The sequence below is a fragment of the Vigna umbellata genome, chromosome 8, assembly GCF_029865625.1.
Source record: "Vigna umbellata cultivar VRB3 chromosome 8, Vumbellata_1.0, whole genome shotgun sequence".
Lineage (NCBI taxonomy): Eukaryota > Viridiplantae > Streptophyta > Magnoliopsida > Fabales > Fabaceae > Vigna > Vigna umbellata.
Genome location: NC_142172.1, coordinates 18,089,449 through 18,103,909, shown reverse-complemented (window position 1 = coordinate 18,103,909; position 14,461 = coordinate 18,089,449). Strand labels below are relative to the sequence as shown.

General features: G+C 30.6%; 1 protein-coding gene across 2 annotated transcripts; it reads right to left on the bottom strand.

Annotated features, from left to right (window-relative positions):
* Positions 1-9,786: 9,786 nt before the first annotated feature.
* Positions 9,787-13,324, bottom strand: LOC124837507 (cytokinin riboside 5'-monophosphate phosphoribohydrolase LOG7-like). 2 transcript variants are annotated; one of them, XM_047312882.2, is made up of 7 exons: positions 13,155-13,324; positions 12,010-12,107; positions 11,303-11,333; positions 11,093-11,192; positions 10,873-10,943; positions 10,254-10,397; positions 9,787-10,129 (listed from the first exon to the last, which is right to left on the bottom strand). In XM_047312882.2, the coding sequence occupies exons 1-7, from the start codon at positions 13,260-13,262 to the stop codon at positions 10,040-10,042; spliced, it is 642 nt and encodes a 213-aa protein (XP_047168838.1). In that variant the 5' UTR covers positions 13,263-13,324; the 3' UTR covers positions 9,787-10,039. The 2 variants fall into 2 exon arrangements, with proteins under 2 accessions (XP_047168838.1, XP_087952874.1); XM_088096748.1 differs by lacking the exon at positions 13,155-13,324 and adding an exon at positions 12,319-12,765.
* Between the last annotated feature and the right edge of the window lie 1,137 nt (positions 13,325-14,461).

The window sequence follows — 14,461 nt, the reverse complement described above, 5'->3', positions numbered from 1 at the left end:
TATATTATTGCTTGTCAACTAATCTACTTAATGATGTGATTATTGTTGGAAATTCAAGTGTGAGTCTAAGTCCTACATTGGATAGAAATGAGAGAGTAGAACATTATATAAAGGCGAAAGACCCATTAACCCATTGCCTTAAGGTTTTGGGTAGAGAGTGGTGTTAATCCCTTATATGGTTGGACTCATATCTCATTGGTATTGTGTCTCCCGGTGAACCTCCTCCTCAATAGACCCAATAGTGGTATCAGAACCGATGGTTCGTATGTATCGAAAGTCTTCCTGGAAAAAGGTTCCAAGTAAGCGTGTCATGTTAAGGTGAACGGTGGTATGGAGGGGTACTCGTGGTTGGGAATGCTTTCGCTGGAGAGGGAGTGCACCAATGTGGAAGGAACTCACGCTTAAGGGGGAGATTGTTGGAAATCCAAGTGTGAGTTTAAGTCCTAGAAATGAGAGAGTAGGCGAAAAACTCATTAACCCATTGCCTTAAGATTTTAGGTAAAGAGTAATGTCAATCCCTTATATAGTTGAACTTATATCTCATTAATATTGTATTTTTCGGTGAATCTCCTTTTCGATACACCTAACAATGTATAGCATTAATATTATTAGAAATTTTACAGCATTAAAAAAAGGAGTTATTTTATATATAGATATAAATACCGAAAGTGTTTTTTAATAATAATTTAAATTGTTGATTAAAAAGTTGGGTAAAACCAATGCATAAAATCTTATGATAAAAGGAGTTGGTTACTTTATTCCCGTAACAATTAAAAATAATAATAATAATTTGTTGAAATAAATGTGTTATAAAGTTACATAATAGAACATGTGTTATAATAATGTAATGAGATAATATAATAAAGATAAGAATAAATTATTAAGAAAAATATTATCTATGAGATTATAAAGAGTGGAGGGTCTACCTAATCTTAATATTATTTTAAACGCTTTAGTAGATAGTTTTTTTTAGTAATTTTTGGAAGATAAACATGAATTTAAAGTCAATACATTTCGTTATTCATCTTAGCTTCAAACCAAGAGATTCTTTAATAATTTTTTCATCCTCAAACAAAAAAATTAATCTCTTTTGAATGATATTTAAATTTCAATTTTGACAAAAACAAATAAGCAAACTTCTTCTTCTTCTTTTCTTTTACAATCATAACCTCCTCATACTCAATAATATATTCAATAAATGCATTTATCATAATTGTTCCTCCGAAACCTCGCCTTCCTTAAGAAATTATCAAACCTTGTATGTTATTGTTGTGAACTTTTTTTCAAGTCATACAGTGATCAATGCAAGAGGCAATTTTTTCCTTAACCTCCAATAAGCTTTGTGGTGTTTCAAGAAATGTTGTCACTTTTCTCCTTTTCTTTCACTTGAAATATTTATTCTTCCGATGATTCTTTTGTTGTCATTCTACTTTCGATTCATCCATCATAAAATTATATTTTTCATTATTCAACTACATTTATGGGTGATTTTATTAATAGATCAAATTCCATAAAGTTATGCTTGATTAAGAATGCATTATGACGTATAATATATTATTTTTAATATAAAAACATTATGACGTTTATATATCTGAATGTTTAAATTTTCTAAGCTTTGGTATAATGATAACCTTTGTGCGAAGTTAGTTATCTCATAACTTGGGAACTTTTTTATATTCACATGCATAATTATTATATTTTTTTTTATAATGCATCATATTATAAATCTAACTCTTTTGAAATATTTTTAACTAAGTTTAAAATAAAATAAAGTTAACATATGCTTGAAAAAAATATCATGCTTTACATTTTAGAGACTAAGATGTTTTTTAATTTAGAAATAAGTAAATTTTATACACCATAAAATTTATACAAAACCTCTTCTCTGCAACAATGGTTAAAGTCTACAATACAGCAGCGAGATGATCTTAATATTATAGAGTTACTAAAATTGAAAATTATTTCATATAAAAGTAAAATTGATATTCAAAACAATATTTCTATTCAAACCACATTCATAATGTAGATCCAGATTGAGATAAGAAAATTTATGAAAAATAATCCCTGTTTAGAAATCTGGTGTGTGTTTAAACTCTCATACTACAGAATCTAAAAAACAAAAACTGTTGAAATTAAATGCAATCTAAACTTAGATAATGAATCCACCTTAATATGGTATCAGAGTCATGGTTAGAGCCTATCCTAACGAGTTCTAAGTGAACATTCTATTCTTCTATTCTACCTACTATCGGGCCGGTTCGTGGAATTGAGTTAGCCTTAAAAATCCACTTTATAATATAATGTTTCTCACTTTCTCTCTGGTTTCCACTCTCCCGTTATCTTGCATGTTATCATCACAGCTCAATGCTTCGAACGTTTTGTTTCTGATTTAACAGAGTGAGATTCCACTGCGTTGAAACACTTAGCCAGATGTTTTTGATCTGTAGTTTATCAACGTAATTAGATAACTACAAACATTCTGAGCTTCTCAAATTTTGTCATGTTATTTATATTTTTAAGGTAAAATGTGTTTTTAAGCCATCTGGGTCTCTCATTTTATAGTCAAAATTAGTTTACTTCACCAGGATCTTGGTTATGCTATTTCCTATATCTGATGAATTTCATCCCACACATTTTACCAATTCTTTTCTTTCTTCGCTGTAAATTGCTTTAGGAAAATAAGGGTCTGTTTGGTTTGACAAATATTTTTCTGCTTCTAGTTTAAACTTATAGATATTACTGCTGAAACTGTTAATGAGGTGTTTGTTTATGTGTATACAATCTCATATTCTGCTTCAAGTGAAGCTTCTGAAAAAGATTAGGACTGCTTACAAAACAAACATAAATTGAAACATGATTTTGTCCATCCATAAAGAAAAACACACGACAAGATCTTTGCATAGTCAGCACCAACACTCTCACATGTCTGTGTTGGAATCTATAGGTTCATTATGTTCTCTGTATTTTTGTGTTCGTATATTATGTCTGTAATATATTAATTGGACACTACCATGTCTTTGATGAATCTGAATAGTAGGAAGAGTTAGTAGTATTTAAAGAGAAAGCTTAGCATGAAAGTCATAAATCGTCATGACATTGTTTCAAAAGCTTGATCTGTTAAGTGAATACTTTTGAGCTTGAAGTGAGGGTGATATATAACTTCATCTCTTTCATGTTGAAATTGTATTGAAATTTAACTTACGCCTGACATATCGTAGATGGTGAACTTAGTAAAGATAAAAGAAATAGAGGAAATGAAATTATGTAGTAAGAGAAAAAAATATCCTGTTATAGTATTATTAAGAGTCGAAATCAATAATAATTTAATATGTTAAGGTCTTTTTTAAAAATATAATCGTGATGAAATTTTGTGTTTTAAAATAGACAACACTTCTAATATCCCAAAAATAAACAACCTTTCGAATCTCGTTATGAAAAAAAGTGAAAATAATTATTATTTAATTTAACATGAATACAAAATTTAAGTGAAAATAGAAATAAATAAATTATAAATATATGTGTTTGATTGCTACATGATAAATATATGTTCCTTAGCATCTATACTAGATATTTTGATATAAATTTTTGTGAAGATGCAACATAATATAATCCATTCCCGATTTAGTATGATTAATATTTTTACTTATAAAATGGACTACCTCATTTATTATTTGACAAGACTCTTTTAATTAATTAAAATATTAATTGATTAATTGATAATTGTTAATAATTTGTATTTTTTTTTTCTAAATATATCCTTATGATATTTAAAGCAAAAGTACAATGTTGCAATACATATTATTAATTATCTGTATTATCTAATTAAACTTTATGTTATTAACTTTTAGTATTTACCATTTAAAAAAAACATTCTAAACATGTCAATTAATTAAGAATATTTTAGGAAAATATTGATTAATACTTAAGACTTTATAGAAGAGTTTTATCATATTAAAGTACGGATGATAAAACAAACCAATCCGACCTATTTTAACTCGATGATGGACTAAACTAGAATGCCAAACAAATAAATCACCAGTGATAACTCGTACCGTACAAAATGGATTGACAAATTAGGTTGGATTGACCTCACTTTTTTATTTTTATTTTTATTTTTATTTTTTAAAAATTTATTTTTATGTACATATAAACGAATATTAAAAATATATTAAATCATATACAATGTTTTCTAAACTTTTACTTAATTATTTAATGTTTTTAATTAGATAAATTAAAATAATTATAATTATTATATTTACATGTTAAATTACTCTATTGTAATAATTAGAATTTATAAGAGTTAATGATTAAAATTAAAATACAATTATATATTTACACCTTAAAAATATAATATAGAAAAGTTAATTCTTAAATTATTTTTATTTTAATTTTTAATTAAAAAAAATGGGTTAATGAGTTGGGTCAGGCTAATTTGGCCTGTCAAATTGACAAACTGGACGAGCTGGTCCAAAATGAGTTAAAAAGTTCAAATTTTCAACTCGGCTCATCCCATTTTAGATGGGTTGACGGGCCGGTCACTCAAGCCCAACCCATTTTGTCACCCTACACTAAAGACATACATTTCTAAAGAAAATCGTATGAAAAAAAATATATATAAATAGACTTTAAGTCTAACTCAATCTCACATTGTAAAGTAAGGTTTGTACCTACCTATATATTGTCAATTAACTTTATTTTTTAATTAATGTAAGACTTCTCAAACATTCTTTCACGTCAAAGCATATACATCTTGAGCATGAAATTATACATTAATAGGCGGTCCAATAACAGTCTGATAACGGATGAACTAATGAACCCTACAAACAACCAACTTTTCTAGGATGTGCTCTAATCCATTATTCTAATATCATGTTAAAAAATGACTTTTAAACCTAATTCAATTTCACAAAATTGACTTGTAAATGAAATTCACTTATATATTGTAAACTAATCTTATATTACTTAATGTGAGACTTCCAACACAAATAAATACTATTTTTTTATCAAAAGCCAAATAAATACTATAATTAACTTACAAATTTATTTGATTATCACCTCATGATACACTTTCCGATCATGGAAAAACTATTTTAGATCCACACTCTCAATTATTTCATTGATATTTCTGCTGCCTTTTTTAAGAAAATGTATTTACATGTCCACAAAAAATTAAAAAAAAAAACAGTTTTGTAAATATGTTAAATAATCTTTTTTTTACCATCATAACAAATTTTGCGAATAGAATTGTCTGCACTAAAAATAAGATCTGTTGGGTATAAGAAAGACATACATAACACATATAACACAATAAATTATATTATCGTCTGAATTGTTGATGAAACACAGATCATGTTTGAAACAGAGAAAAAACAGCAAATTTTGTTAGTTATAAGTGTGTCCTACATGAGAAGTCAACTAATACGGGGTGTACTAAAAAGCATCACAACTTATATAAGTGGTTCAAATTCCGTTTTTTTCTGGAGATTTTGGAATTTAGACGTTCACATTGCTTTTGAAGAATCCCCAACAAAGATAAAATGATTGTTTAGTGCAAATAGAGACTAAATTAATGTGCATTGTTGCTATCTTTTATTAGATACATCACAATTTTAGGTCATTGGTCAAAGCCACCAACACATGGCAAATAAATTTGGTACATGCGACAAAATCCTAGTTCATGTGATGATATTGTGAGTTAGACCAACGTTATCCCATCATTTGGTTTATAAAGATTCCGTGAAATCTTTGAAATATGCTCACAGCCAAAATAATAAGGTGGTTATCTTGATGAAAATCGTGAGATAGAAGTTACACACTTTTTTATTCGATGATACCAATGTTGTATTATAAAATGCTATGATATATGTTCATAGTTGTTGATTTAATGAGTTTTTTCTTTCTTCTTCTTGAATTGGTATATTGTTTGATCCTCATATCTCTTCTAGGAAATAAATCTATTCGAAATTTAATTATCTATTGAAATTAACACTTTTCCAAATTAAAAGTATTTTATTAACTCTTCTCATTAATTTTATCGTTTGAGACGAAGTTATTATAATAGCGAAAGGTTTTAACATTGGATATTATTGATATTATATTTCGATTTTTAAACTGAAATTTATTAGAGTGAGATAAAAATGAAAGGTTTTTTTACTTTGGTTTAAATGGAAGTATAAATTTCATTGATTCTTTTTAACTAAAATCCAAAATAATAAAAAGTTATACAAATAAATAAATTAAGGAATGTTTCGATCGGATCTGGATGACCCTACTAAAACACGAGTTTGTCGAAGATCGGGCGAACACTGTTGAATCCCACGAACTGAAGTAGACCGAGCGACTCCATCTCTAGGGGGCACTAGAAGCTGGCAAAAACCGGACGGTTACCTCTTTGCTGAGGGCTGGACGCGCTGGGAAGGGTCGAACGGGCCCTCTCATCTTCAAGTCCTGGTTGTAACATTCGTTCTCTCCTCGTTCTCCGAGCCGGACGGTCGGGTACCTATCAAAGGCACTCCGACGCTTAAGTCAGTAACATGACCGAGTGGTCTGTAATGCATGTATATATTGCATCATAAGCAATCTGTTTAGAAATCATACGTGGAACCTTTATTTATACTGATTGTAATGGACTTTTACCTTTTGTGGGCTTGATAACGGCCCAATCATACCTTAATCTTCATTAAGGGCTTTAATGATTCATTAGTGTTTAACCGTGTAGTCGACCTAGTGAGGGTCGGTCAGGACGGTCGGTCAGAAGGGGTGGTCGGCTAGGGATGTCAACCTGGGTGGGCGACCACTCGGTTCTGCTGATCGGTCACATTGGACGCTCGGTCTTGATGGTCGACCTGGATGGGCGAACTTGGAGGACCGCTCGGTCTATGTGTGGTCGAACAGCGTAAGCTTGGACGCTCGGTCTTGATGGTCGACCTGGATGGGTGACCCTGGAGGACCGCTCGGTCTATGTATGCTCGAACAGCGTTAGCTTAGACGCTCAGTTATGATGGTGACCTGGGTGGGCGGCGTTATCAGGCCGTTACTAGGCCCACGAAAGGTAAAAGCTCATTACAATCAGTATAAGTAAAGGTTCCAAGTATGATTTCTGGACAGATTGCTTACGATGCAATATTTACATGCATTACAGTCCACTCGGTCATGTTACTGACTTAAGCGTCGGAGTGCCTTTGACAGGTACCCGACCGCCCGACTCGGAGAACAATGAGAGAACGAATGTTACAACGAGGACTTGAAGATGAGAGAGCCTGTTCGACCTTTCCCAGCGCGTCCAACCCTCAACAAAGAGGTAACCGTCCGGTTTTCGTCAGCTTCTAGTGCTCTCTAGAGATGGAGTCGCTCGGTCTGCTTCAGTTCGTGGGATTCAGCAGTGTCTGCCCGGTCTTTGGCAAACTCGTGTGTTAGCAGGGTCATCCAGATCCGACCGAAACAAGAAATAAGCTTTGGTTCTGAAAAACAATCTAAAACTTATTTGATTATATACTTCAGTTCCTTGAGCAATTGAAGTCTGCCTGTTATGGTATTAAAAAAAATTCATTTACTAAAATTTAATACCACTAGATGTATCATAAACAAACAACATAGGTAAAAATTGAGAACTATAGATTTTTATGCTTTTACGATAATATAGAAATGATGGATAAATAAACAAAGAATACGAACTTGAACAACGAACATCAAAAAAACTCTTTAAACATGACTATGAGAACATGTAATTGAAGAAACCTGTTAACGAAGGATATGCAAATGTTGAAAACAATTGAGAGAGAAAAAGCAAGAAGAGAAATGAAAGAAAAAAGCATACCTATAAACGAAGAGTTCCCAACAACGACATAATATTGTGACAAAAAATTAACTTTTCTAAAAAATTTAACCCTAAAAAAAATTAGACTCTATTGATTATTTTACAATAGAAGTTTACAGTTATGTAAATAAATTCAAATATGTTATCACATTTTGAAATATTTTATTTTTCTTGAAATCGAAACCTATTATATACACTAATGAGTTTTTCATAAAAAATTAAGTAAATAAATTACGTTTAATTTATAGAAGAAATGTCATTCATTTTACACACCGAGTTTTCTCTCCTTTATAATTGTTTTAAGAAAATTATGTCAGATAATATTGTTTCTAATATCTAGATGCACACAAATAACATGCAATTGAATATGAATAAGCACACAAAATTCAAAGTTCTAATTTTGTTGTTTTCATATTATAAACTAGAACACCCTTTCTCTAGGAGGAATGCTAACATGTACACATTAGATAACTAATTAAGAAAACTAAAAACATTGTAGTCTTATTCGGTACATAAAAAAAATATCGCGTTTTTTTTATCGATTATTTAATTAATATCCTCACCCACTCATCACCAGAATTCTTTCTTATAGGATTTACTTGCACTTGAAAATAACTTTTTTTATTTAATATAAACTATAGGATAAAATAACTCATAGGTCCTTCTCATTCCAACTTTGTTGGACAGAGGAATGCAATAAATATTTCCCAAAGCCTTTATTTATTTCTCTTTCGGAATATATTTTTGATGGCCAGTGCAGCAGAATATTTTGATCAAATAGTTGAAAATTCTAGATAGATGAATAAAATTAATTAGTTCAGACCGAGTGGAGTTAATTTTTTAATGGTTGGTGACTGGGAATTTTCCAACAAGATTGGATTAGATTTGATCTCATCTAATTGATTAAGTCAAATTCGCAAGTGTTAATTTCCTAAACATCATGTGCCTCACATGTATTTTGTTACATCAAAGTTTTCTTATTGTGTAGTTTTTGTCCGACATTTTTCTTATTTTGTATGAAGCTTCCAACCAACTTTACAGTGACATGATAATGATCAAATAATTGATTAAAGAAAAGAAGAGATCACATCATTAAATTTTGGTGATGCTAAGAAAAGTGTTTGATGTGGCATCGCTTGTTTAGTTTACAAAATTACCATTCAAACTCATATATAATGTTGTTTCACAAACAAATAATTTTTATCTCAATTTAAAATAAATAAATTCATAACTATTTTTTTAATATGTTATTAATTTCTTTTATGAACAATTAAAAAAAACCATGTAGTGACATTTTGCACTAAATCATATAGATTAGCTCACAAAAAGCTATAATCTCAATTCCATTTCATGTGCTCTTTTTTTACCCACGTGACAAGCCTTTGTATAATGACACATCTAATCTAATATGTTTTCATATTCTTAATAATATCTCTATAATAATTTTAAGTTTAAGATCTCAAAAAAAAAAGCTCACTACTATGCTATATTGTGGATCTTAAAATTAAGACTTCAATTTAATGTAAAACTCTGATCTTAAAATCAAAAGATAACATTTAACAATTAAACTAAGCTTTTGACTTTGCAAAATTAAAATTGTAATATACCCTTATCATTAGAACAGAGTCTATGAAAAAAACATATAATATGAATTACTTGAAGGTGACGTTACATGACGATGGAGCATATCTTTTAATATCTTTGTTTTTCTTCTAATTATTTGTAAATTGTTGTGAAGATTGCTTGTAAACAGTTGTTCATTATATAATAATGGTGCATTATATAAAAATTAAATAAACAGGACATTCGAATCCAAGAATAATTGAGTTACATTATTAAAGAGTATATTGTTCTCAAAGGGTTAAATTTAAATTATCTTAAAGGGTAAATTATATATCATTTTAATTTTAATAGTAATATAAAAAATTAAGGAAGTCTGAAAGATGAACAAAAAAGCAAGGATCGATAAGATAATTAATTAACTTCCATTAACTCATGATTTTTCCATATTTTTTGACCTAATTTTCTGTATAGTAGGGGCATCAACAAAAGCTGGAAGAAAAAAAAAGCAAAACAAGAGGATGATGTATGATCCTACAGTTCCTATGCCCATATATATTGACTATATTATGTACCCAAAATACATAAAAAAGAACAACAAAATGATAGAAAAGATCCCAAAAACTAAGTTCATCAATCTCCACTAAGTTCACAAAAGATGAGTCACGTGGCAACTTCTGATTCGGGCACGTAACTCAGTCTTTCTTCCCACACCAACTTGGACACAACTTCGTCTCGTTCAGGTACATGTTCCTGTTTCATAAAACATCATATGATTATTGTCCCCACTTGATTAAGCCACTCTAATTAACTAGCTAACAATGATAATCAGCATCATCACCATCTTAATTCTTAAATAATACGAGCTTTTACACACCTCTAGCTCCCGAACCAGGTCTTTGGCTGTGGGGGCTGACACGATAATGCGACGTGCCTTTGGAGAAATAAAGCCTTCATCAACGGCCTTGTCAATGAAACACAACAACGAATTGTAAAATCCATCCACATTCAACAGACCCACCTGCACCACAAAAATTCTTAATCATAATCATAATAATAATAATAATAATACCAACATATGCATACCATTGACCATTAACTTTAAAATTTGTGTCGTTTCCCTCAATCATTTTCTATGTTTATTCATCGTGGCATATCTTTCTCCCATTCAAACGGAGAACCATCAAATAATGTAACGTGACAACGATTAACTAAACAAAATCTCATATCTTCTCATGTAAAAGAATCTTCAATTAAATACCCCACATGTGTTGGTTCCTTTCTCAGGTTTACAATATATATATACTTTTTAGCAGGGTATCTAACTATGAACAAAACTCTTGTCTAATCCATATTATACATAATTATAATAAGATAGTGAATGAATGCGTAATATCATGCGTCATGTGGAAGCCAAGTTGATTAAGGCAAGTAATACGAGATTTGACTTCTTAATTTTTTTTTTTTATATTCACACATCAGAAATTCGATCATACCGGTTTGCTGTGGATTCCAAGCTGAGCCCATGTAATGATTTCAAGCAATTCTTCAAGTGTTCCATACCCCCCTGGTGTTTGAAAACAACAAGACATGAGTAACAGCAACATGTGTTGATGTTCTACCAGTCAAAAGACACAAAATCCCCACTTCACATGACTATGTCGTTACTTTCAGTTTTGTGTTCGTGTCAATATGGTTATCAGTTACAATCCATACCAGGAAGAGCAATGAATGCATCGGCTTGACGAGCCATCTCAGCTTTCCTTTGATGCATATCAGATACTGCTCTCACTTCACCAATTGGTTCACCAGTTATCTGTATTTCCAACACAAGCATTATTAAATTACTGTCACATTATTTTTCCCCCTTTTATACTATGTAATAAGAGACAGCATAGTATAAAGAGACAAGAGTTATCTATTTACCTCTATTGGCATGAGACTTCTTGGGATAACACTGCAAAACAAAACCGAGTCAATGATGCACACCATCAGTCAAAAGACAGAAGTGGAACTATTTTATAGAGGAAAAATGATTATCTGGATAAACAAATAACAAAAGAAACAAAGACCAATTTGAATTCGCCTCAAGATGATGAACTTTTAAGCATGTCTAGAAAGTGCATGCAAAGTAAATTAAAATTGAAGCCAATGGTGTGGCTGCAATTACTTTTGCAAAAACTTTCTACCGTTAAAAGGGCCAAAAGGCATTCAACTTTTATCCAACAGAGCAAAGCTGTTCAAAAGGCTTCTAACCATAGGTAAAGGTTAACACCTTTTCCCCTCTTTTTTAACAACCCCAATGCAACATAAAGCTACATTAACCACCACACATAGTAAACTTGTATTTTATTTATATCCAAAATGCTCCCTTAAATCCAACATTTGGAAGCTTTAATCAAAGAGGTAAAATTTAATGTCCCATGTTGCAGTTTTTTTATCCAATGATGTTCTTAACATAACACATTTCTTAGGAAACAGGGAAACACGCATGGGTCAGTAGGCAAAACAGAAGGATTAAACATCATAACCCACTTTGTTGTATCAATCAACAAAATGATTAAGGTGGTCTACATATCATAAAACATAGACATAAAGTGAGATTAATAGAGAGAGAGAGAGAGAGAACAAACCCCAGAACATGGCGCCCACCATCATGAACTGCCTGAGAAACTAGACCCATCAACCCCACGCTACCACCTCCATAGACCAAATCAATCCTTCTCTTAACCTACAAAAAAATCAATTACATAGAAAACCAAACCAGTTAGACACGTGTCGCCGAGTTGATCATCATCATGATGGAAGAAACAAACAAGCTCAAGTTATTGGACACAAGCCAAATAAAATACTGATAAATTTACTATAGTATATTCAGTAAGCGGTCAATGGTAAAGTTTGGTGACAGGGAAAAATCGTTTTAGGGTGCAAATAAAAATTACCCCTCGACTACAGGGAAAAATCATGGAGGTGATGAAGCTTGTGGGGAATGCCAAAGGCTAAGAGCACGCTTCATAGTGCAATCATGCCAGAATTGCACGTTCATCCTCCTTGAAACGCGCACACAACATTTCTTTCTCTATTTTTTTTTGTTCGGTTGGAAAATTGTTGATACAAAAAAGAAACAGAAGAAAAAAAAACATGTTACAAGCATAACATAGATCATGCAAGAAAGCTGCCCAACTGACAGCAGGTTCCAGCTTGCAATCTCTCTCTTTCATGACAAACTTTTAACCTAAACCGTTCTCGTTCCTCATCGATCATAACCAAGAGTTGAGACCTTAAAGATTACATTTCTTACCTAAAACTAACAGAATGAGAAAACGAAAGGAAAACACAGTTGAGAAAGAGGAGAAAAAATGAATAAAATAACCCACAAAGGAGGAGAAACTGCCGCAGTCTTTGAAGAAAAAAAGGCTTCAAATACCCTTAAACGAAGCAAGTTCATTGAACATGGTTAAAGTAATAGCTAATACGACAAAAATATAATAATGCTAGGCTACCCAACATCAAGTGGATGAAGATTTAAGCCTGCTTTGAAGTCTAAACCATTTTTCTTTCGTTTTTTTACTGAGCTCGAGTGTAGACTCTATGAAGATAGAAGAAAGAAAGAGTGCAGAAATTGATAAAAACAACTGGGTGTCTTTTTCATCTGAAAAGGACTTGTGATCTAAAGAAGAAAATTAAGAGAAGGTGGTGAAAGTGATATTAAGTGTAGAATGGTAGAAAAGTGGTAGAAAAGTGAAAGTTTAAAGTAGGAGTTTGGAAGTAAAATTACCATTTCCTCGCCAAGTTCCACAGCAGCTTCTTGGTAACTGGCTTTGTTACCAGAACTGCTTCCACAGTACACACAAATTCTCTTGAACTTGGATTTGGTCTCTTCCATTTGTGGTGTGAAGTTCTCAAAGGAAACAAAAGGGTTTAGAATTTGTGATAACAGAGAGTGGGTACTCGATAATACAGAAGCACTGGTATGAGTATGTATATATATAGAATATAAATGGTGGCCCTTCACGCTCACACAACACAAGCGGTTCGTTTATTTAGAGTTTTTTAAATGACAAAAATGTTTTTTTTTTATTGTTCTTTTACGGTTTGTTTTTGTTCGCCTTGAGTCATTGACCCAAAAAGAAAAAGCGAAATCAAACCGTGTGTGATGACGTGTATTGTGTTTGTTATCCTTTTTTGGAGTTTATTTATTACAATTGAAATAATAATGCCACAAATACATTATATAGCATGGTATATCTTATGAATTTGCATTTTCTCTCTCTTTAAATACGGATGAGGGCAGATCGTAATTTCCCTTCAAACGAACACAGCGTAAAAGAATTTAGTCAGGATTCATTGAAAATGAATCTTCTTGTTTCCTTTTTCTTAGAAAACTAGTACGGTCGAGGTGTGTTTTTCTTAATTTGTGTTAAAAAAGCTACTATAATTATTATTATATTTAAATAAATAATATATTTAAATAATTACATTTAAGTGATATAATTATATATAGTTATAAGTATAATATTTAAATAGAAAGTTTGGTGATATAAAAAAATAAATAATTAATCGTGGATATTTTTTTATAACAAATTAATTAAAAATAAATGTAAGCTCAAGTAATTTATTATATAAAATTCAGCTAATAATATCAATAAAATTAATAAAAATTGATTATACTAATACTAATAATAAAAATAATAACAATATCAACTGATAATGATTTAAATAATAATAATAAAAGACTAAAAAATAATATTTTGTAATGAATTTGTTTGTTTTTAATAAAATGAACACAGCAATTGATTAGCTATGTGTAATAAAACAATATTATTATATAATTAAAATTTACAACTAAACTTTTGAATTATTTATTATATTAAAATGAAATGACATGCCGTTATTAAAGTAAAATGTAGACATATTGGATATGATCTCGTATAGAATGAAAACAACTTATTAAAATTTTTAAATAAAACAAATATAGATATAAACAACTTGAAAGAATATTGAAAAGATACTTACATATGAAAAAATGAAGTTAAATTTAAAATATTTTAAACAAAAAGTAACATGCAAATATAAATAAAATAC

Excerpts from the sequence above, each read along its gene's own strand:
- LOC124837507 (XM_047312882.2), bottom strand. The coding sequence starts at position 13,262 with ATGGAAGAGACCAAATCCAAGTTCAAGAGAATTTGTGTGTACTGTGGA. Across the intron at positions 12,108-13,154 it reads TGGAACTTGGCGAGGAAATG|GTTAAGAGAAGGATTGATTT; the intron begins GTAATTTTACTT and ends ATTTTTTTGTAG. Across the intron at positions 10,944-11,092 it reads TGCATTCATTGCTCTTCCTG|GGGGGTATGGAACACTTGAA; the intron begins GTATGGATTGTA and ends TTCAAACACCAG.